The 20,806-nt window shown below is 50.5% G+C and overlaps 8 protein-coding genes across 8 annotated transcripts; 3 read left to right on the forward strand and 5 right to left on the reverse strand.

The window, feature by feature from the left end:
• Positions 1-1,583: 1,583 nt before the first annotated feature.
• Positions 1,584-2,252, reverse strand: BO94DRAFT_276872 (uncharacterized protein). The gene has a single exon (XM_025606599.1). It carries the CDS (start codon positions 2,032-2,034, stop codon positions 1,699-1,701), a length of 336 nt encoding a protein of 111 aa, XP_025471259.1. The 5' UTR covers positions 2,035-2,252; the 3' UTR covers positions 1,584-1,698.
• Positions 2,253-2,470: 218 nt separating this feature from the next.
• Positions 2,471-6,453, forward strand: BO94DRAFT_581891 (DEAD/DEAH box helicase; the record flags this gene model as incomplete). Its single annotated transcript, XM_025615438.1, has 4 exons — positions 2,471-3,954; positions 4,015-4,786; positions 4,847-6,379; positions 6,439-6,453. The coding sequence occupies 4 exons, from the start codon at positions 2,471-2,473 to the stop codon at positions 6,451-6,453; spliced, it is 3,804 nt and encodes a 1,267-aa protein (XP_025471260.1).
• Positions 6,454-7,392: 939 nt separating this feature from the next.
• BO94DRAFT_484593 (Ran family GTP-binding nuclear protein) lies at positions 7,393-8,759 on the reverse strand. Its single transcript, XM_025608963.1, has 6 exons — positions 8,688-8,759; positions 8,415-8,507; positions 8,189-8,342; positions 7,923-8,128; positions 7,660-7,865; positions 7,393-7,527 (listed from the first exon to the last, which is right to left on the reverse strand). Exons 1-5 carry the CDS (start codon positions 8,697-8,699, stop codon positions 7,734-7,736), a joined length of 597 nt encoding a protein of 198 aa, XP_025471261.1. The 5' UTR covers positions 8,700-8,759; the 3' UTR covers positions 7,393-7,527; positions 7,660-7,733.
• Positions 8,760-8,934: 175 nt separating this feature from the next.
• BO94DRAFT_277334 (putative 26S proteasome non-ATPase regulatory subunit Nas2) lies at positions 8,935-10,357 on the reverse strand. The gene is made up of 4 exons (XM_025606601.1): positions 10,070-10,357; positions 9,928-10,000; positions 9,535-9,878; positions 8,935-9,433 (listed from the first exon to the last, which is right to left on the reverse strand). The coding sequence occupies exons 1-4, from the start codon at positions 10,235-10,237 to the stop codon at positions 9,302-9,304; spliced, it is 717 nt and encodes a 238-aa protein (XP_025471262.1). The 5' UTR covers positions 10,238-10,357; the 3' UTR covers positions 8,935-9,301.
• A 642-nt stretch (positions 10,358-10,999) lies between these two features.
• On the forward strand, positions 11,000-13,981 carry BO94DRAFT_277169 (putative Rho guanyl nucleotide exchange factor). Its single transcript, XM_025606600.1, has 6 exons — positions 11,000-11,682; positions 11,767-12,075; positions 12,131-12,331; positions 12,381-12,599; positions 12,662-12,887; positions 12,937-13,981. Exons 1-6 carry the CDS (start codon positions 11,128-11,130, stop codon positions 13,893-13,895), a joined length of 2,469 nt encoding a protein of 822 aa, XP_025471263.1. The 5' UTR covers positions 11,000-11,127; the 3' UTR covers positions 13,896-13,981.
• A 244-nt stretch (positions 13,982-14,225) lies between these two features.
• BO94DRAFT_620992 (SBDS family protein) lies at positions 14,226-15,128 on the forward strand. Its single transcript, XM_025616967.1, has 3 exons — positions 14,226-14,754; positions 14,850-14,973; positions 15,038-15,128. Exons 1-3 carry the CDS (start codon positions 14,591-14,593, stop codon positions 15,089-15,091), a joined length of 342 nt encoding a protein of 113 aa, XP_025471264.1. The 5' UTR covers positions 14,226-14,590; the 3' UTR covers positions 15,092-15,128.
• Positions 15,129-15,453: 325 nt separating this feature from the next.
• On the reverse strand, positions 15,454-16,512 carry BO94DRAFT_620993 (mismatch-specific DNA-glycosylase; the record flags this gene model as incomplete). Its single annotated transcript, XM_025616968.1, has 1 exon — positions 15,454-16,512. Exon 1 carries the CDS (start codon positions 16,372-16,374, stop codon positions 15,454-15,456), a length of 921 nt encoding a protein of 306 aa, XP_025471265.1. The 5' UTR covers positions 16,375-16,512.
• A 774-nt stretch (positions 16,513-17,286) lies between these two features.
• On the reverse strand, positions 17,287-18,485 carry BO94DRAFT_531476 (uncharacterized protein). The gene is made up of 3 exons (XM_025610904.1): positions 18,072-18,485; positions 17,691-18,007; positions 17,287-17,644 (listed from the first exon to the last, which is right to left on the reverse strand). The coding sequence occupies exons 1-3, from the start codon at positions 18,127-18,129 to the stop codon at positions 17,591-17,593; spliced, it is 429 nt and encodes a 142-aa protein (XP_025471266.1). The 5' UTR covers positions 18,130-18,485; the 3' UTR covers positions 17,287-17,590.
• Positions 18,486-20,806: the final 2,321 nt, after the last annotated feature.

The raw sequence follows: 20,806 nt of genomic DNA on the forward strand, positions 1-20,806 counted from the left end.
GTGTCGTCCTCGTCCTCTTCCATCACCCCCTTCGAATAGTTGACAGCAAACAGGACAGAGCAAGTACAATACAATAAGACCAATCAGACTTCATAGCAGAGGTCCGGTGCACTGGCCATAGACTGCCAAACCTGCCACAATGCTGGCGAGGAGAGGCTGGCCAACGAAACCATGGACGGGTTGGTCTTTCGAAGGACCACGGGGGCCAGTGTAACCATTCGGACCACGGGAGAGGCGAGATACCACCTCAATCCCCTGGAGCACGGGGCCTTGGAGCTAGATATACCACCAATCTCACTCGGAATACCCTAAAGATTGAAGTTTCCAAAAGGCTGGTCCACTGCGCCATGTGGTGGCTACAACTGTACTCGGGAATAGCCGAGATAGCCGGCCCACAGTCCCACCGCCGTCTCCTAAACTAGACCGGTTCTGTGTCCAAGGAGTGGGCCTGGGAGATTGGGAGACCATTCCCAGGTGCGGGACGGCTTGAATGTAGGTATGGCTAGCAACTGCGAGGTACGTCGTGGTTAAAATTTGCTCTAACACATAACCAATCAACTTCAGACATGGGAGTGGTCTGTACTACCGTCATGTCTTAGTTAAATCCATGAATACTATGGATGTACTGGACCATTCTAATCCCCGAGTGGCTTGCAGCGTGCAATAGACGGGATTCTTCCATTGGTCTGTTGGCTCGGAAAACATAAGGAGCGTTCGTTTGGTTGAAGTGGTCGTTCAGCGTGCACGCCGAGAATTCTGGTACCTACTGGGTATGATTGAAATGGAGGCCCAGCCAATCTCGCCTGCGGGACAAGAGTGAGATGCTATTTTACCTTACATTTGATTGTTGGGTTGAACACAACTTCCTGCGATATCTGTCTCACCCATACCAGGTATCAGGGGTGTCGCCTGACTTGTCATGTGGCTTCATACTACAAGTGTCTCGATGCACTGCCTCACATCAATGGTTTAGAATCGAGCCAGATGGAGTGGAATTATACATGGACCCCAGCATCGGAGTTAACTAGATTCTGACTTTGAACAGCCTTTCTTCTAATGGCTATCGTTCTGAGGTTTCCTTGTTATTGATGCTGAGGCCTACAACACGGAACTCTCCCTGTTCTCTTACGGTATAGGTATTTCCCGGAAATCAAATCTTCGGCATGTTTCACCACTGGCCTGCCACCTACCATGCTGACAGTGCTGGACTCAGGCCAAGTGCCGTTTCATCCCAGTTCCTGTCGCATGACCCTGTGTGTCGCCAGCAAATATCACCTCCAGGCCCGCGGCAACCTTCTCGTGTCAAGATCTGTATGGCCACCTATTGAGCCGATCAACTCGTTGCCATAGAGTAATACCTATTATCTTGTTATGTCTGGTCTCTTTCCTCCATGACTCGAGCCATGCTTTGACGGCAAATGTCTTATATCGCATATTGGTTGGGGGTTGGCCCTATCTGTGGTCGGAGGGAGCGGCGGTGACCGCCTTTTCAATTGCAAGTGTCAACAGAATCCATAGAGTTAGTTCTAGTGTAATCGAATAGCTGCCGACAGGATCACCCTATATATACTTTGTTGTCTCCTTCTTTGACGGATATCTCCGTAGTAGGATGCCCGCCTAGCTACAAGAACAGGATTGAGGCTATTCTTCTCCTCGGTTGTGTTAGCGTGTGTAGCGTCAGTATAGGCCACAGGGTCCCTATAGGACCTCTGTTTTCTCATCTGAAGGTCTGAAGCTAAAGGATACTATGAATGAATGAATGAATGGGATGCAGGGTGGGCTATATTTCCAAGCAGTGAGTATCAGTGCCTCAGGCAGGATACATGACAATGACTCAAACACAGTGAAAGGTGAATTTGTCAACGATATGATCCGTGAATCATGATGGTGGCGAGAAAAATGAGTGACGGCGGGAAGGGGGGTTGTTCCGACAGTGATCGATCTTGCATCCAAGTTAGGATGGGGTTCCTGCAGGGAAAGGGAGTTGGAGAGGAAACCTGCGAAAAAAAAGGACACGGAGATTGCCACCACCATCACAGGGCCGTCACAATGAATGACACATAAGCATGCGTGTCCCTTTCACCCCCTCACTGGATTCACCAGTAACACTGATCGTATTTAAGAAAGCCAGATTGATTTGTCTCTAACACCAACAACAGTTTGGATCTTCATCGACTCTTTATCGACACTTTATCGCCTGCCAGGGACCGCCAAGACATCGCGACGTTCCCGAACCACCAACACCAAAACCACCAAATTCATTTTCCCCCCCGTCTAACGCCCGCCCTCCATTTCCTCTCTTCTGACCGTTTCCCCCTGTCAAACCCTTCCGTGACTTGAACCTGTGTCATTTTCGAAGTGCGTCGAGGAATACACACGCGATCGCCCTTCATTGGGGGGCAGATCGACCGATCAGGCTTCGGAGTTCTTGGGCGGTTCGCGAGTTCGGGAAAACCGACCAACCATCACGATGGCCTCGTCGGCCGACGCGTCGTCTATCGAGGAAATCGTAGACGATATCCAACTCCACGAAGTGATCCTACAAAGTTTAGAAGAAGAACGACCGGATGCAGTGGAAGACAGGCAAGAAATCTTGGACACCATCAAAGCCTTGGAAGCGCGACTACGGCAGCTGGGAGGCCATCCCGCTGGGACCCGGTCCACTCATCCTCCATTTGTCCCGCGAGGGCTTACAGCCAACTCCAGCCTACCCTTCGCCCAGCTAGATGGCGCCCCTCATTCGGCTTGGGGTATTCGTAAGCCTCCCCAGGCGAGTTCGTCTTCATCTTCAGAGGCTTCGCGCTTCCGATCTCAAAAGCGTCGGCATGCCGATTACGATAACGATGGCGATGGCGATGTTTATGAAGACGACGATGAAGGTGAGGACTCAGATGGTCTGGAGGCCCCGCTTAGACAATCGTCTGGACGTAATAAGCGACCGTGTCCTTCTGGCACTCATTATGCGTCCCAAAACAGTATCCCCGACATTGATCCAGAGGACAATGACATGATATGCGAGGCTTTGGGCCTCAACATAGAACATACCATGCAAGATGTACATGCAGAGCATATGAGAGCAGAGAGACTCATTGCGCAATGTCAGGAACAAAAGCGCCGTGACGCTGAATATGCTCGCCGACTCAACGGCTACGTCGATACGCCGCCCCAGTCGTCGTCCTCGCGAAGTAGTATTTCTCACTCCTCGAGGTCCAGTATGCTTGCACCTGGGGCTCCAGAGGAAGGGAGAAGGGCAGTGGCTCGGTGGGAAGAACGCCGGACCCAGGAGCTTCGTGAAGCTGAACATGCTCGCCAAGTCAATGGCTACCTCCTTACGCCGTCCCAGCCGTTATCCGCGCAAAGTACCACTTCTCACTCCTCGAGGTCCACTATGGCCACACTTGGAGCTACTTCTTCGTCCGCTAGGCCAGTTGTAGGTGGTATGCACCGTTACCCCCATGTTCGAACCCGGCCTACGGCATCACCTTCTTCCTACTCGCAGATCGGCGATCGCTCGACTGTCTACAGCAGACCAGTAGCCCAGCCTTTGCGTGATGGCGATGATAGTGATGTCACAGAGATTACTTCGGATGATTTTCAACGTCACGTCCAGAACTCCCCCGCTCGTCGGCAACGTCCTCCAACGAGCCGGAGTCACCCCTGGTCCCCTCGAGTATCACATGGACCTGATTACCATTTTCCACAATCTGCCTCAAAGGCGCTCTATATCTCACCATATTCGTCCAGTGGTATTGGAAGACCTGGGCCTGCTTTTGGACCTCATGTGATGTCCAATACAATGGCAAGGCTCAATGCAGGCAGGGATATGCTACAGCAAGCAGGAAGGGTCATCTTGGGTAGCCAGCCCACGTCTGCAAGCAGCAGTTCATACCTCGATCTCGATCCAGATGATTTCCCAGGCCCGGGGGGCTACGGTATGGCCATGGATTACCTAAGGTGAGTGACAATCTGGTGCCCGATGAGTAAGTCCTTTGCATTGTCGACTGACATTTCTAGTGATTATTATGGCCCCTCTGAGGACCCCAAAAAAACAGAAGACGAGCTCCAGAAACTGCTCGAAGTCATCCGGCCGGACTCTGAGATCTCTTTGGAAAATCGTGAGGGGACGCCCGAGGCTCTCAGGTACACGCTCATGGAGCATCAGAAACTGGGGCTGTCTTGGATGAAGTCGATGGAAGAGGGCGAGAATAAAGGTGGTATTCTTGCGGATGCCATGGGCCTTGGGAAAACCATCCAGGCCATTGCTCTTATAGTGTCCCGGCCATCGACGGATCTCGAGCGAAAACCAACGCTGATAGTTGCCCCAGTTGCCTTGGTGCAGCAATGGAAGCGAGAGATCGAAAAGGTGGTCAGGCCTGGGAGACATCAGCTTTCGGTCTACGTACTTCATGGCGATAAGCGATCCCGAAACTTCCGAGATTTGAAGCGGTACAATGTGGTCATCACCACCTTCGGGACCCTGTCGTCGGAATTGAAACGAAAGCAAAAGAACGAGGAGTTAGAGAAGCGCGATCCTACCCTGGCCAAGCAATACATGAAAGACCTTCCTTGTCTGGGGTCGGGCAGTACATGGCATCGTGTCATCATTGACGAAGCACAATTCATCAAGAACCGAAATGCGAAATCTGCAATTGCATGCTGTCAGCTCAATACCACCTACCGTTGGTGCATGACAGGGACTCCGATGATGAATAATGTCGAAGAGTTACACTCGCTGCTCAAGTTTCTACGCATTCGCCCTTACAACAATCTGGAAACATTCAATCGGGTGAGTATAAGCCGATCCCGTTCTTTGTCCTGCTGAATAGTAACTAACTCCGAATCCTAGGATTTTACTCGTCCACTGAAGAACGCTGGTTCCGGCGCCGCGCGTGAGAAGACAATGCTGCAACTCCAAGTTTTGCTGAAGGCGGTCCTTTTGCGACGAACCAAAACCTCAACAATAGACGGTAAACCGATTCTACAACTGCCACCTAAGACCACGGACATCGTGCATGCTGTTTTCAGTGAGGAAGAGCAGAAGTTCTACAAGGCATTGGAGGACCGCAGTCAAGCTGAGGTCCATAGATACCTCGAGAGAGGCAATCTAGGGCGCAACTATTCCAATATCCTTGTGCTGCTTCTTCGGCTCCGACAAGCATGCTGTCACCCTCACCTCATCAAGGAGTTTGGCGCCGACGTCGCTACCATCGCTACCACGGAGGAGGACACGGATCTCATCATGAATGCGAAAGCATTTAGCGCCGACGTTGTTACCCGGATCAAGAACAACGAAGATTATGAGTGCCCTATCTGCATTGATGCTGTCGAAAACCCTCTGATATTCTTCCCTTGCGGCCACGGAACTTGCGCAGAATGTTTCTCAGGACTTTCCGACCCAAACGTGGCTTTAAGGAATGGACAGGAAGTATCCGATGCCAAGTGTCCCAACTGTCGCGCCAAGATTGATCCCAAAAAGATCACGGATTATCGGTCTTTCGCAAAGGTGCATTTTCCCACTCCGTCAGATGAAACAAGCACGGCATATCCAACGGAGGATGACGATGCCGATGAGAGTAACAGCGACAGCGACGACGACAGCGATGATGATAGCGACGATAGCGACGATAGCGACGATGCCGGAAGTTTGTCTCGATTCATTGTCAACGATGATGCCGACGATGAAGACTTTACGCCCAAGGCCAAGGGGAAGGGGAAGGCCAAGGCGAGGGGCGGGATTAAGGGCAAGGGTAAAGAAAAAGCGTCGAAGACAAAGAGTTCCCTTGCACAGCTCAAGAAGGAAGGTTCAAAGAATAAGAAAGCAAAGTCCAAGTACCTGCGTCGTCTGGAAAAGATCTGGGTCCCAAGCGCCAAGCTCGACAAGACCATGGAGATCTTGCGAGACACTCAGAACCGTGAAGGGAACGAGAAAACAATTATCTTCAGTCAGTTCACGTCTTTGCTCGACTTGCTTGAAATCCCCATCTCTCGCGCGGGATGGCAGTATCGGCGCTACGACGGAACCATGAAGGTGCCTGATCGTACTGCGTCTGTGCTGGACTTCACAGAAGACCCGGACTGCCGCATCCTATTGGTTTCGCTGAAAGCTGGAAACGCAGGCTTGAATCTTGTTGCTGCATCGCAGGTGATCATCTACGACCCGTTCTGGAACCCCTATGTGGAAGAGCAGGCAGTCGACCGAGCTCACCGCATTGGACAGATCCGCCCTGTACAGGTTCACCGCATCGTGGTGAAGGATACCGTCGAAGACCGAATTCTCGAGTTGCAGGATCAAAAGCGGGAGCTTGTCGAGGGTGCTTTGGACGAAAAGGCCTCGAAGGATGTCGGCAGATTGGGAGTCCGCGAACTCCGTTTCCTTTTCGTAAGTCCATCCTTCCTACGTCCCTTTATTCTTGACGTTGATACTAACTTGTTTTCTAGAATATTCGCTCTTGACGATCATCATCTACGTTCCCTTTGCTTTTATGGCGTTGATGGCTTTTGAGCTCGAACTTTGCTGAACCCCTTTCTGCGAGATACCCCAACCCTAGACCCCTTTCCCTTTCCTTCCACTGCCCTTTCTTTCTATCTTCCCATGTCTTCTGCTTTCATCACACCTCGCTACCTTGCTTTTCCCCCTTCAGTTGGATTGTCACCAATGTCTGCACCGCCATCTTCCCAAGTCTTGTTTACTGAATGTAGCTAACCCCTCATCACCATTCCCCAATCCACCCCCCACAACGCATGCACAAAGCAGATAAATTGCCTAGAAATAGCTAAGAAGTTGATTACTACACACTCTTCAGCACAAAGCTCTCAACTAGATATGTAGTATTCCATCTAACCCACCCTGCCCCTCTACATAGTAGTACCTACCTACCTACCTAATAAACAAAATAAACCACAACCCAATCACCATTAATCTCTCTTACCCCTCTCACCCCGCCAAAAAAGACATAACCCCAAATACTACAGCAATAGTCTACGGAGTAGGTAGACACGGTAGTCATTGAAACCCAACAACCCAACCTAACCCAACCCAACCACCAACAAACTGGGCTCGGCCTGATCATCCCACCGGTGACGTCATACCACCACAATTTATTACGGCCCAGGTATAACAACAGTATACTACGTACATTAGTAGAATTTCTTGGATAGATTTGGATATTATTTATTGATCGTGGTATGTGGATAAAATGATTCGTTCGTTTGATGGGGACGGGTCCGAACCGATTGAACCTAATGGAAGCATGGAAGCAAGTTGCTATTTCTATTTCATATTATTGGCTAATGGGGATGGGTAACTACGAAGTTTTAGGTAGGGAGATTAGGTGGAAATAGATGGAAAGGAAGAAGGTGGGTTGGTATTGTCCTGATGGTGTTCGTATGCTAGGGTATTTGGGTGTTTGTCCTTCTCTTGGAACGGTTTGTAGGTATTGAGTGATAGAAAAAAAAACCTTGGAACTTTTCCAGCAGCTATCGCGTGATAGTTGATGGGCGGTAAACAGTGTCATCGTTTCAAAGGAACTTTGTAGAGATAATCAGAGTCTAGACTACTAGTGGTAAATATTGCAAATGCATAATCATGCCGACCGTTCTCGGGCTTATTTCCTCCCACCGCTATCATTGTATCGTGATTCGAAATCTTGCATAACGTACCCAGTTATCGGGACAGAGCGACTGCCACGAGCCCGTGGCCGAAGCCCCAGCCCCAGCCTTCATTGACCATGCGTTTACAAATCGGGGTCCTCCTCGTCGGGCAGGGGCATCTGGGTGGCGGCCTGCATCTCCTGCTCGTACTGTTCCATGAGCTCCTTGTTGACAGCGACCTCGGGGGGAGCAAGGGCGGGGGCAGCAACGAATTCCTGGGAAGCGATCGTTAGTCAGGGCAAGAGCCAAAGGCAGGCACGGAATCGACTTACCAGCTGGGGGTTGCCGACCAGCTTGCGAGCGAGCCAGAGGAAAGGCTTCTCGAAGTTGTAGTTAGACTTGGCGGAGATGTCGTAGTACTGGAGGTTCTTCTTGCGGTGGAAGGTGATGGTCTTGGCCTTGACCTTACGCTCCTTGACATCGACCTTGTTACCGCACAGCACGATGGGGATACCCTCGCAGACACGGACGAGATCACCTGAAGTACATTGTCAGTCGGATGTCAAACGCACTGTGTGGATAAAGTGAAAGCACTTACGGTGCCAGTTGGGGACGTTCTTGTAGGTGATACGGGAGGTCACATCGAACATGATGATACCGCACTGTCCGTTGATGTAGTATCCATCGCGAAGACCACCGAACTTCTCCTGACCAGCAGTGTCCCACACGTCGAACTGGATGTTACCCAGGTTCTGGTAGAAGGGTTAGTCGGACCGAGACAAAGACGGCGGAATGGACAAAGCGGGGTTGCCGGCGGGGCATACGGTGTGGAAAGCGAGAGGGTGCACTTCGACACCAAGGGTCGCAATGTACTTCTTCTCGAACTCGCCAGTCAAGTGGCGCTTGACGAAGGTGGTCTGTCAGGAAATTTTAAAGTCAGTAATGACGTCCCACTCGGTGAGGTGGAGGGGCGATGAAGTTTTTTGTTGATAGCGACGACGGGAACAGAGAGGGGTAAACACGCATGACAGGAATGCAGTCGAGCATCAACCGGTGTCGAGACAGCGATGAGCCGCATCCACCAGAGTAAGCAGAACAAGAGGATTCATCGAGGTTGAACTTGCCTTTCCAGTACCACCGTCACCGACGAGGACAAGCTTGAAGGTCGGTACCTCAGCCATGATGAATGTATGTCTTGGGAGAATCCACGAAAGGGAGAAAAGAAAGTCAGTAGCAGCCGGTGGAGTTTAAAAATCGACCGTCAGAAGCGACAAGTCGATGGAACGTAGGTAGGTACCAAAGGTGTTCGATCGAACGGGGGGGCAGGGAGGAGTTTAGAGAGGAAGGTTATTCCAACGCTGATGGAATTTTTGCCCCGAGTCGGTCACCAAAGCCTGCGGTCACGTGGGCATCAGGCCTCAGGCCGTCAGTGCCCCGCAGGACCGCGGCAAATGCAGTCGATCCGCGGGCATTTGTCCGGATGAAAAGCACTCTAGCTATCTACTCTGCGTATGAAATGGTGGATAACTCATGGTCATGATGGCGCAATTTCGTACATGGAGCCTAACCGCAACGCCGTCCTGGATGCTTCCCTAAGTATTTTCCTTTCAACAACAAACAGAATTAGTCATGAAACCATGTCGCATTCCTCATAAGAGTTAGATAGTAGCAAGGATTGCTCCAAGTACAGAAGATCACATCATCGAGTCTATTATAGCGGCACTAGATGACAGCCCAGCAGACCACGGCCGCCCCAATCACGGCGGGGGACGAGTTCGAGGGATAAATCGACGCTGCTGGTTGAGTTAGGTTCTTTCCTGGCAACTTTGACCGCAACAGAACGCTAGGAGAGGTTAGTCCAGAGTTTTTTTTCCAAGCGCGCGCAGTATTGAAGTGTTCCCATCAACCCGCGCAGAAGGCAAGGGAGGATCTAAAGCAACGTACCCCTTCGCTTTGCTGGACTATCTCTGCAACCTTGGAGAGACGTTCATGATTAAGCCAATTCGCACTCCCAAACCCCCGAATGGTGTCGCCGACCCTCAGACCAGCCTGGTCGGCAGGGCTTCCAGGCACCACGCTATTGACCTTCGCGAATGGCAACCCGGCTGCCCCAGTATCTGATACGCCATTCCCTGACCCTGGTGTACCATCCACATTGCCACTAGCTGGTGCAGCCACCTGTGCGCGCTGCAGATTCGCAAAGTGGTTGTAGATACCCTTCTCTAGATGTGACATAACCTCCTTGTGGTCGTTTCGCAGGCGAATAATCCGGGCTCGGGTAGTGCGTACTAGCCAGTTCTTAGAAACTGCACGATGGGAGCAAAAGCAGTGACTCACCTTGGGCAACGTCGATATCGTCTCGTGGGAAACCATCGAAGGTTGTCAGAGATGTGTTCATATTAACGCCATGCTAGTGGAACATATTGTTAGCCAGCATCTCACAGAGTGGCAAGTACATTCAGTACCAAGAGTCACTTACCGAGCCGAGAACGCTGCTCAGGGCTGAAAGTTCCTCTTCGATCCGTTCCTTTTCTTGCATCAGGTCGACCATGCCGAGCTTGGACAGATCGCGGGGAGGGGCCCCTCCGGACGTAGGGCCGGAGGCTACTGTAGGAGCATGTATATTGCGGTCCATGGGTATTCCCATTCTAGAACGAGCGGGAGTTGGATTAAAACATTATTGGTGGTACGTGGATGTAGGAAAGGAGAGTGAGCGGCGAGAGCTCAGGCTGTTGCAGGCAGATCGCGCGGGAAGCGGCGGTGGGTCTTCTTTCGGTGGGAAATCTGGGGGAACTTCTTCCTTCTTGGCATCGTGCGCTTTGAAAGCGCTGCACAACAACCACGTCGAGGGCTTCATCAGGACGCGTGTTCGACCTCTCAAGATGCTCCACGGTGGCGAGTTCTATGTCTAGTAGATATGGCATTCAACTCAGCTCACAGGGTTCGTCGAGATGAGCCCACGGGCTGGCCATGCCCCATCCGCGCGGTTTAGTTATACTGTGGCCACTGACGGACCATCAGCTGTCAAAGGTATTAGCAACAGGTGTCACTCTTGTGAACCACTGATGCTAATTTGTATCGCCACTTTGGCTCCTTGTGGTATGATCAGCCTGAAATCAGGGAGCACCGATGCTGTCGATGAACTCAGATTCATCGGTGAGAGTGATGGGCAACCTCTACATGGTAGGACCAGCGCTTCAGAATTTTATTCTAAGCTAGGTGGTGCAGAATGTATAGGCGACTTTTACTTCAGCGACAGCGGTCGGATAACCTTATTGTAAGTGTGCAGTGCACTGGCTGCATGGAATTCGCTCCTTCTTGCACTAGAAGTCATGTTCGGCATGTGAGATCTTCCGGTGAAGATAGTATATCATGCTTTCCCCATGTGAGGATCTGTGCCGGTCGTTGCTTCCACCTGGTCATTGCTTCCACTTGGTCATCAGCGTCACTGTTCATGGGATGGATAAAACCGAAGCATGGCCTATTTCCTGCATCCATGTGCTAGTCCGAGATTGACTCTCCACCACGCTCACCATCATGGAAGAATCCAAGGATATTGCCGAACCTCCTTTACTCATCTTGGAAAAACCTGAATTCGAGGTGGAAATCACTGGAACACATGCTGTTGCAACCTCGGTGGACCACGTGGCCGCATTCAAGCGATGGATGAATAGCTTCCGATCCAGGAAGGGCTATCATCCTCCTGAAAGATACATCGAAGGCTGGCCAGAAGAACTCATAGAAGATAAGCAGGATCTCGCCCCTGACCTGTCATCCCTGCATGCTATTCAGGAGGTGCAGGAAAAAGGGTGGGAATCCTTATCACGCCATTCATCAACTTTGGGAACTGTAAAGACTGCTACTCTAAGCATTACTAGTCAAAGCGTTGTAAGATCGCGGGGAACCACACAGAGCACGACAAACCAGAGTATAAGATCTGATGTCCGTGAATCTTTGGACAGCTTAAGGCCCACATTGAGCTCCTCCATCGATGAGGAGGCCCAGCATCGGGCCATCAAGAGGCGCCGTGTTCTCCGAGAACTGATCACCACTGAATGTGACTATGTCTTCGGCCTGAAAGCACTTGCTGATGTATGGTTCCGAAGTTTTTTTTTATCTTTCTTCAGGAAGTCCCGCAGATATACCGCTGATGGCTAACTGATTCATTATCTTCAGGCGCTCTTCATAGTCTCCGTCCGACCGGAAATATATCATAACATTCAGCAGATCCGCGATACACATGAGGACTTCCTGGCCCAAATTCGAAACCTGACGCCAATCTCGAGCCTTGCAGGGGCCGAGTTCGATAACTTGATGCCCCAGGGGCTGCACAAGCGCCTGTGTGCAATTGACTTTGGACTCCGAGCCCTACATAACAAGTCTCTTAGATCACGCAGCTTTAGAGCGTCGGTGGACTCTCGGCTCAAGGTGCTGGCTGCAGAGACCAAAGAGGCTTTGCAAGTTGCGCGAGAAGTGGGAAAACTAGTAAGTATTCCCCCTATTGACCCATTTTGCTTCGGCTGTTGACTTATCTGTGCAGTCCGAGTCCTTCACAGCCTACAAAGTATTTTGTAAGAACTATAGCTTACTTACAGTGGATTTCAATATTCTCCGCCAATCCGTACCCAATTGGCGTATATATGAACAGGGACTCGAGGCGCTATCGAAGTCTGTTGCATCATTGGAAAGACAGACACAAGAGGAAAACAAGGCTATGTCTTTGAACGATCTACTTATCAAGGTTTGAATAACCTAATCCATCTTGCCCGTATGTGCTGATAATCTGGCAGCCGGTCCAGCGTCTGTGCAAATATCCCCTGTTGCTTGAGGAGTTACTAAGGTGGACGCATATCCAAGACGACCCATCCGCCCATGACGGTATTCGGCAGGTGCTTGAAAGGGTCCGCGCGGTGGTGTGCGAAATCAATCATGGGATTAACAATCCTGTCAACAACGCACTGGTCAACAAGACTCTTTCATTACAGGGGCTCATGGATCTTTCTGCATCGGTAAGATAGCCCCGATCTGCTACTCGAGGACATAGTCGCTGAACTAAAGACTGAATCTGCAGAACACGGTTAGTGATGCTTACAAACAGCTGGGCCCATTGACACTCTGCGGTGTTCTTCACATCACGTACCAGACTTCAGACCATATTACCGGAGGCTACATGGTCTGCATCCTTTTTCCTTATCATCTGTTAATTGCCAAACCAAGTGATGACTACCGGAGGCTTCGAGCAGTGGCCTGCCTCTATATTTCCGACCTGAAGATTGATTCATTGAGAAACGGGGAAGGTAAGGAAACTGCCTTCGGTATTGATTTTTACACTAAGTACCGAGATAGGACTGCGTTGTTATGGGTGCCTATTTTCCTGGAAGTTGACTTTCCAATACCTCGACGAGAACTTCGAGTTGGTGCTTAGCGCGTCATCGGCATGCGAGGAAAAAAAATGGAAGACCGAGATACTCAAGTCTGCTGCCGCATTGACTAATATACAGAAGTCTGTGTTGGCGAAACTGAAAGAATATTCATTTTTGTCTCTCGAACTGACACCATTGGCCTGCGGTAGCAGTCCACTGCCTCCACTGCCTCGTCGGCCTTCTATGCAAGTACTGGCCGCGTCACGGACCCTGCCAGACTCGCAGAACATCATCATCAAGAAGACGCATTGCCCACAGAGTCTTCACCTATCCGGCGCAGTGGACAGTGAACTCGAGCGGCCAAAGATGTCTTCTTCGTGTCCAGCATTTGTACTGACCGCCAGAAGACAAGATCGGATCCTCCTGGAACGTGCCATCTCTTCCCTCTACACACGGGATGCCCTTCCCTACCCTGGCATGACTTTGGGAACGGGTGACATTTTTCTTAGTCCCGGGTCCATTATGAGACATTTGAGCCTCCGGCCAGGCTTATACAGACGCTCTAGCTGTGTGAGTCTAAACACTGGTGGATTTCCTACTGTTTCTAGTACAGGGATGATCCGTGCCGGGGACAAAGGTTGCAAAAAAATTGTCAAGAGCCAGGACAAGACGCTACGGAGTGTGTCGAAAGGCAAGCCAACAGCATCTGACCATGAGAAGGAACCTGCCTTGCTGCGACATGGCAAGGGAGCAATAAAACGATCCAAAACATGGAAAGCGAAAGGAGCCAAATGCGAGACTTCCCCGACCGGTAAGGGAAGACAGGCGTCTGGTGAAAGCTGTTCCTCGAAGACATCCACTATCCGAAGGATGTTCAATTCGATGTCATCCAAGAGATCGAAAAGACAGGGTCGCGTGGGGCTGGGGAGTGGAGCGTCGTGAAGGTGATGATGCAACTTGTTCCAGATTGCCTGCAGAATTGCATCAGATGGAGAGGCACAGATGCATGAAATATGTTTGGTGTTCTTAAGGATTCGTATTGATTCGAGGACTGTGGGGGGGACGAGAGATTGACCGGGGCGAAGCGAGACGTAATTAGTAGCATTAGCGAGAATGCCAGACGCGTTAGTTGAATGGAATGACGATGATGATGATGAGGGAATTGAATTCCATAGTCAGCCATGCTTCTCCACCGGGGATCCAGAAGGGAGGGACTGCAGCATTGCAGCATCAGTCGATGATGACGTCGGTGCTCGGCTGGCGACCAGGGCATCTCGCATCCACGCTTCCTATTTAAAGGGCTTCTGCACTCGAGGGAAAGGAGAATCATCTTTACCAACTACAGCCTAATTATCACACGATATTTGATAGAATCCTCAATCTCCCTTCCACCTTTTTCTCCAATTCAATTACTATCCTCCACCCCCCTGCAGCGGTGCCCGCCTTTGTCCCTCCGGTAGCATCGTGGTGACGTCATCAGCCATCACCTCACACGACCTCTTCTCGCTCTAGCTCGACTTCTTCTCTTCCCATCCTACCCATTGAATCTACAGGCTACCTTCTTCCTGAAAGATTCAAGCACCTTGTCCAATTCATCACACATCTACATCAACACCAAAACAGCCCCAAATATCAACATGCCTCGCCACAACGACCCCACCTCCAAGCTCTTCTACAAGGGTGCGTCCGACGACTTCATTGTCTTTGTCGACGACCACGACGTTCTGAACAGATGGCGCGGTGACCGCTCAGTCCCCTTGGCCGATGTTCTCAACGGCTGGAAGATCTTCGTGACCCACAAGTGAGTATCCCAGCGCGATTGCCCTGCAATTCCCCATTCACGATATCAGCTCCATGAATTACCTGCCCAGAGAATAGAGCTAAATACCCAATCAGGCACGGAGCCCAGGGTGTCCTTGACGGAGCTAGCAAGGCCAGTCTCGAGAATGAGTTCGGCACTTCCAACGAAGATGATTGCATAACCCAGATCCTGGAGAAGGGTGAATACCAGTCTACTATTGTATGTGGCCCGTCCTTCCTTGGAAGTATATGATAGATGATGGAAGCTAACTGAATGGCTATAGTCTCGTGAACAACAAGGCGATACCAACTTCCGTAACGGACCTGCTTACCGGTAAACTCGTACATGCATGCCTTGCTGGCTGGCGGGCTGGCCTCTTCCCATCACATCACCTCTGTTGTTTGTTGAGTGCCTCTCCCTTGATGGGTGAGTGGGATGTTGTATGGGCAAGGATAGCATGATATCGATCGACCGATCAAGCACTTGATTATGCTTTTTCTAGCGGATGAGAATACGATGCAGATGCAGTTGAAATTACATACCTAGCTTTCTACCTAGATAGAGGTAGATCGAATATAAAGAAATCCAAGGGACAATCAATACCTGAATTTATCTTCTATACATATTATACATACTTCGTAACGTAACCTGTATCTCTACACATTCCATCTACATCTCACAACCCTCCTTCATCTATCCTCACCTCCTTTTCTCCTCCCGCCGTAAAGTAACCCACCTCCCCAACTCCTCCCAAACCGCCCTCTTCTCCCCCATCGACATCCCCGCCGCCAACCCACTCGTCGTCGTAGCCACAAACACCCTCGCCCCCTCCCACCCCTCACCTCTCCCCATATTCTCCCCCTCCCCCTGCCACCCATACCTAAACTCCTCCTTCTTAATCCCCCTCCCACGCCTAACCCTCCAAACCGCCTCCCAAATACTCTTTCCCACCAAACACACCACCTCCGGCCTCATCGCCGCAACCTTCGCCTCCAACACCGGCACTCCCGCATCCATCTCCGCCTTGCTCAGCATACTTGCATCCCGAGTCGGCCGTTCCACTATATTCGTATTCCCAATATTATATAGCTCAGGAAGTCGGTATGTATCTGAGGGCGGATGCCGGATGGATGTGATGCCAGACCAATGGAGGAGTTTCCAGAATAGATTGCTTGGGTGGGCGTAGGCGTAACCGGTTGTGCCGGTTAGGATTCCGGGGTTTACGCCCACGAGGAGGAGGGTTAGGTTTGGAGGGATGGTGTCGCGGAGGAGGGAGTCTGTGGGTGTAGGTGTAGGTGTAGGTGTAGGTGTTGGGGTGGGTTTCTTGCGGGTGGCGGTTGGGGTGTGGGATCGGGATCGAGATCGGGTTATTCGTGTTGTTGGTAGGATGGTTTGGGTGTCTCGTTTGCGTTTGAGGGGTGAGGAGAAGGGGATGGGTTGTTTTTGTTGTTTTTCTTGTGTTGTAGAAGTAGAGGTGGATTTTGAGATGTGGAAGTATTGATTTAAGCGGCCGTTGAATGTGGTTTTTTTGTTCACGGGGACGTCGTTATCGTTTTGGTCTTCATGGGCGTGTGCTTTGTTCGTGGCCCCTTGGGGATTGTCTTCGAGGAGAAGGGACATTTGTTGTCGTTGGTTGCTCGGGATTCTCTAAGTTAGTGGATGTAAAAACTGGTTGCTTGGGTTAGTGGTATATATAGTTGAGGAGCAAGTAGGGGAAATCATTTCAGGGGTCGTGGACTGGTGCTAAAAGGCTTTTCTTTGGCTCGGTTTACTACTGCTGATTTGCCTCATCTTTCGTTCCTCGGTCTGGAGCGTTCCAGAAGCTTAACTCTTTTGGGTAGGATTGGACACGAGGTCACGTGTACTAGGTCCTGGCCTGCGGGAAGCCCCCAGCCCAAGGCATTGCGAAGCGCCTTAGTAAGCAACATGCAACGCACTTTGACCGCATTTAAAGAGCTTCGTCAAGCGCATGTAAAGGGCTACTAAAGGGCTTTATCAAGTGCTACTAAAGGGCTCTATTAAACGCTTCTAAAGAGCTTTGTCAAGCGCATTTAAAGGGCTTCATTGAGTGTTTTTAAAGGGCTCCGTTGAGTACTTTTAAAGGGCTCAGTCATGCACAGCTTAGTTAAATATTTAAAAACATAATACTTAATTCAGATCTACAGTCTGAATATAGACTGAGAGGCTTTCTTCTCCCTAGACCCTCTCTAAGATCTTTATTAGGCTGAAGTGGTGAGTACTGGTAATATAGTTTAAATCATATTATAAGTAAATTAAATAAGTAATCAGAAAACTAAAATTATATAAACTATCAGATTAATAAGAAGCCTCGGAGCTGGAAACTTCCCTAGCAGGACTGAACCTAGTATTGCTCAGTGCTAGCGCGCTTCGCAAATAAGGCATGAATAAGGCATCAAGAATGCAGCGAGTGCTGGTGGTCGGCTGTACTTTTGGGCCAGGGCTGCTATGGGTGCCGGTTTGCAAAAAGTACTGCTGGGCATTATCTATCGGAAAGTGCTATATAGCGTTTTTGTCAAATATACGTTATTGTGTAATTTGGTGCTTGCTATTCAACGGACTGTAACCTGTACTCTTTCTATTCAATAGCCCCCCAGAAAAACTATGGTACATCGAGAGTAGGATTATGTTTACTCTAGGCAATCCAGGGCAATAGCTGGAAAGTCATTGCTGACCCAATGGAATGTTTTCTCTGTCCCAACTCCAAAACAACGGGTATTACTGCTACAGTAGCATTGTCGGGTATCGCTTCATTATGTCGTGTCGTATCGTGGTCGTTATATGTGAGAAGTTTGATCTTGGTCTTAGTATAGCCGTGCTATACCTTGTATTCGCTTCGCTTCGGCAGGGTCCATGGTATAGGGCAAACCACCTATTCTTATTAGACCACGCTTCTGTGTAGGTATCGGGATACGTACCTCGCCCTCACTGTAGGCCCAGAAATAAACACCAATCCCGATAAGGTAGTACATAGCAGGGTCGGTTCCTTGATAGAGGAGCATGGAGAGTAGAGCGCTGAGGGGATAGAATATCAATCGGAATTCGATGCTGCGGTGTGGAAGGGTGCCGGCAAAGTATTTCAAGGGCCATTCCCATGCGAGGCAGAGCAATCCCATCAGGAGGTTGAGGATTTGAAGAATTGGAATCGGGTTCACAGCGCCGTTCAGATTATCTGTCATGAAGTCCCAAAACACCTTGGGCCAAATGAAACCCTCGATCGCACCGCCGATTTGGTCTGTATAGTGAAGCACTCAGATTAGCTGTGTCCTGTTGCTAGGTCAAAGGACTGTTGTACATACAAGCTGCGGCTGTGAGGATAATAAGTCGCGCCCAGTGGTTTTTGATAAGCCTTCCCATGGTAGGCAAGCCTGTGAAGTAGTGGCAGAATATCAAGCGTCTTCCGTCCTGCGAAAGAGCGATCTGCTCAAGTGGAGATACAATGCTGTGGCTGTCTCATAAACACACAGATTGATGTTGCGCGATGATAGGATGACCCTCAACCATCCACCCGATCAATGAAAGTTGTATGCGATATGCTCGTCCCAAATGACATGGCAGGTGGACTAGTGGAATGCACGGTTGCTAAAGTCTTCTCCGGCAGGTCGTCACCACAATCACATCACATAAACTCAATGTAGAAAGAGCGACGCAGCGTTGCTTCGAGAAACCATGCAATGCATTGCCGAAGCAAACCAGTGATTGACAATGTCGTGGTAGTCGTGGAGGGGGAAATGCCAGGAATACATAGCTTCCGGCGCCAAATGAGGAGACCACCTGACCGGCCTCATCTTCACGATAGGCCGAAGCCAAGGAATCTCCGTCCTTCTCTGTTCCCCTCTCAACGCTTGTGATACGTGGATCCTTTTTTATCAACCGCTCTTTTTGTGAGACCAATCATGAACGAGGCCCTGCTTCAATTCAAAATAACCCCTCGACTTCTTCACGACCACGGCCCATGATTGGACCTGAATGCACGGCGGAACGTGACGGCGCGAGTGATCCTGGGAGCTTTGATGCTGGACGCCCCAGCCGGGCGCTTCGACGTCCTGGATGCCAGCCACTCAGCGCCAGAAGCCGGCCAGCCCGACGGGGTGTGATGCACTAGCGACTTGACGGGGCGTGACGGTGGACCGGACAATGCAGGAGATTTGCGGCAACACACTTTAGCGGCCGATGCATCTCTGGCAGTTCCACGTTCCCCCCCTCTGATTGATCCAACCAGGCCAGGTGCTCCTCTGAACCTTTTTGTGAAGACTCGAGAAGCGGGGAAATTGGTGCCCAGGTTAGGTGGTCGGTTGGTTTTCTTTTCCCCGTCCCTCCCAAGAGCTCCAACGGGCGCCTACTGATGCGACACGGATTGCTACACAGCCATAAATACCCGCTGGCAGGCCAACTCGATCTCACCTTCTTATCCACTCGCAAAAAAAAAAAAAAAACCTAGCAGAAATAACAGACAATGGTCAAAAGCGACCAGGGCAGGAAGACGGCTGGACAACTCACCGTCTTTTTGACGACCACCATCACCCGGGAGTAATAATAGCACAGTCCATACCCACACGGTCCGAGTGCCAATCTGGCTGTCACTAATTGTGATGAAAACCTCAACCGTGCATGGCCAAGAACTTAATCATGCCTCGGCATTATCATCTGATCCGTCCTGCCCATCCTACGCCCTGGACTATCCATCAAAAAGCATCAGGGTCTCCTCTCCCGAGTCCCGACCCCCGGAGGTGATTCTGCTTTGGACTAGTACCTGGATCTTGGCTGCCTTGGCTCAAGAGAAATGGCTATATTTGGTAGCAGACGGACCTTAATCTGCAGTCCTAGTCATCCCTATCTGCCACTGAGGTACACGGTCAATCCTGATGGCCGCTCGGACCGTGTGTGATGGGAAGCGCGCTTGCACGGCGCATCTCATAGGCCGAAATTGGCCGAGACTCCACCCATCAAGGAGCGAATCAACGAGAAGTGGGAGAAATATAGAATAGTCGACTGCGGGTTTATGGATTGTCGATGGCAATTCTCAATCCTGGTGCCACATGGTTCAGTTGGTGGCTGATGCCGGGAGATGAGAAGATAGGCAGCATGCGAAGAGAGGAGTCTTGAGCCATTTGACTCGCCAGGTCCTATCATGGCACTACTAGGTGCACCAATCGTGGTGATAACTTTACGAGTCCGCGAACATAGAAGGCCCTGGAGATGGTGTGACTGGCACTCACCGAATAGTGGGCTTGGAACACAAGCGGGAGGATCGTCTCTTCAACGTAATGGAACTTGCCCAGAGCCAGGTGATTTTTGTCGAAGAACCGCGCATCATGCGATGATTAATCGCCTGACGTTCATGGTCTACAAAACTTTTCCGCCAGAGCATTGCAATCGGCAAGTCGGGGAAAGTGGTGTCCAACCGGGCGATCCGCTCCTGCAGGCTACTTTAGCGACGCCATAATTCCGCGCAGAACAGGGGTTGGGGTAAATATAGCAGCAGGATTCCTGATCTTCGCGTCTCTCGCCAGCCGTTCTCCCCTCCTCCCTGCAACCAAAACCGTATCTCTGGGTACCAAGCCGCCTAACTGAGCATCTCACCGGCCAAACCCCACATCTGTCATCAATCTACTTGAATTATTCATCCTTCATGGCCTAGACCCTAATAAGATAACAATGGTATAATCGGGTCTGATTCGTGTTCCCCAATTGGCCCCCAGCCCTCTGCGTTCATCGGCATTTCCCGCATCTTGGACGATCTCGACCACGGAATCTGACACATGAAGGGCTTCCATCGATGAGCGGTAATTTTCGATAATCAAAGGGGGAGCCAGGAATTACTATCCGTGCCCGGAGATATTCAGGGTGCGTGCATTCCTTGTTAACGTCTAATAACATCTTATCTAAGTTCGCACACAAGGTTTCTTGCTCGACGCGGGCTTAACGCATTGTATGCTCCGGCGAATAGTGTCGGCTCGTGAGAGACAATCTATTTATGGATTCATAGACCTGTGGGCGGCACCGATCTCACTCCTTTGATTCATGGTACAGA

This window comes from Aspergillus sclerotioniger, assembly GCF_003184525.1.
Source record: "Aspergillus sclerotioniger CBS 115572 chromosome Unknown BO94scaffold_4, whole genome shotgun sequence".
NCBI lineage: Eukaryota > Fungi > Ascomycota > Eurotiomycetes > Eurotiales > Aspergillaceae > Aspergillus > Aspergillus sclerotioniger.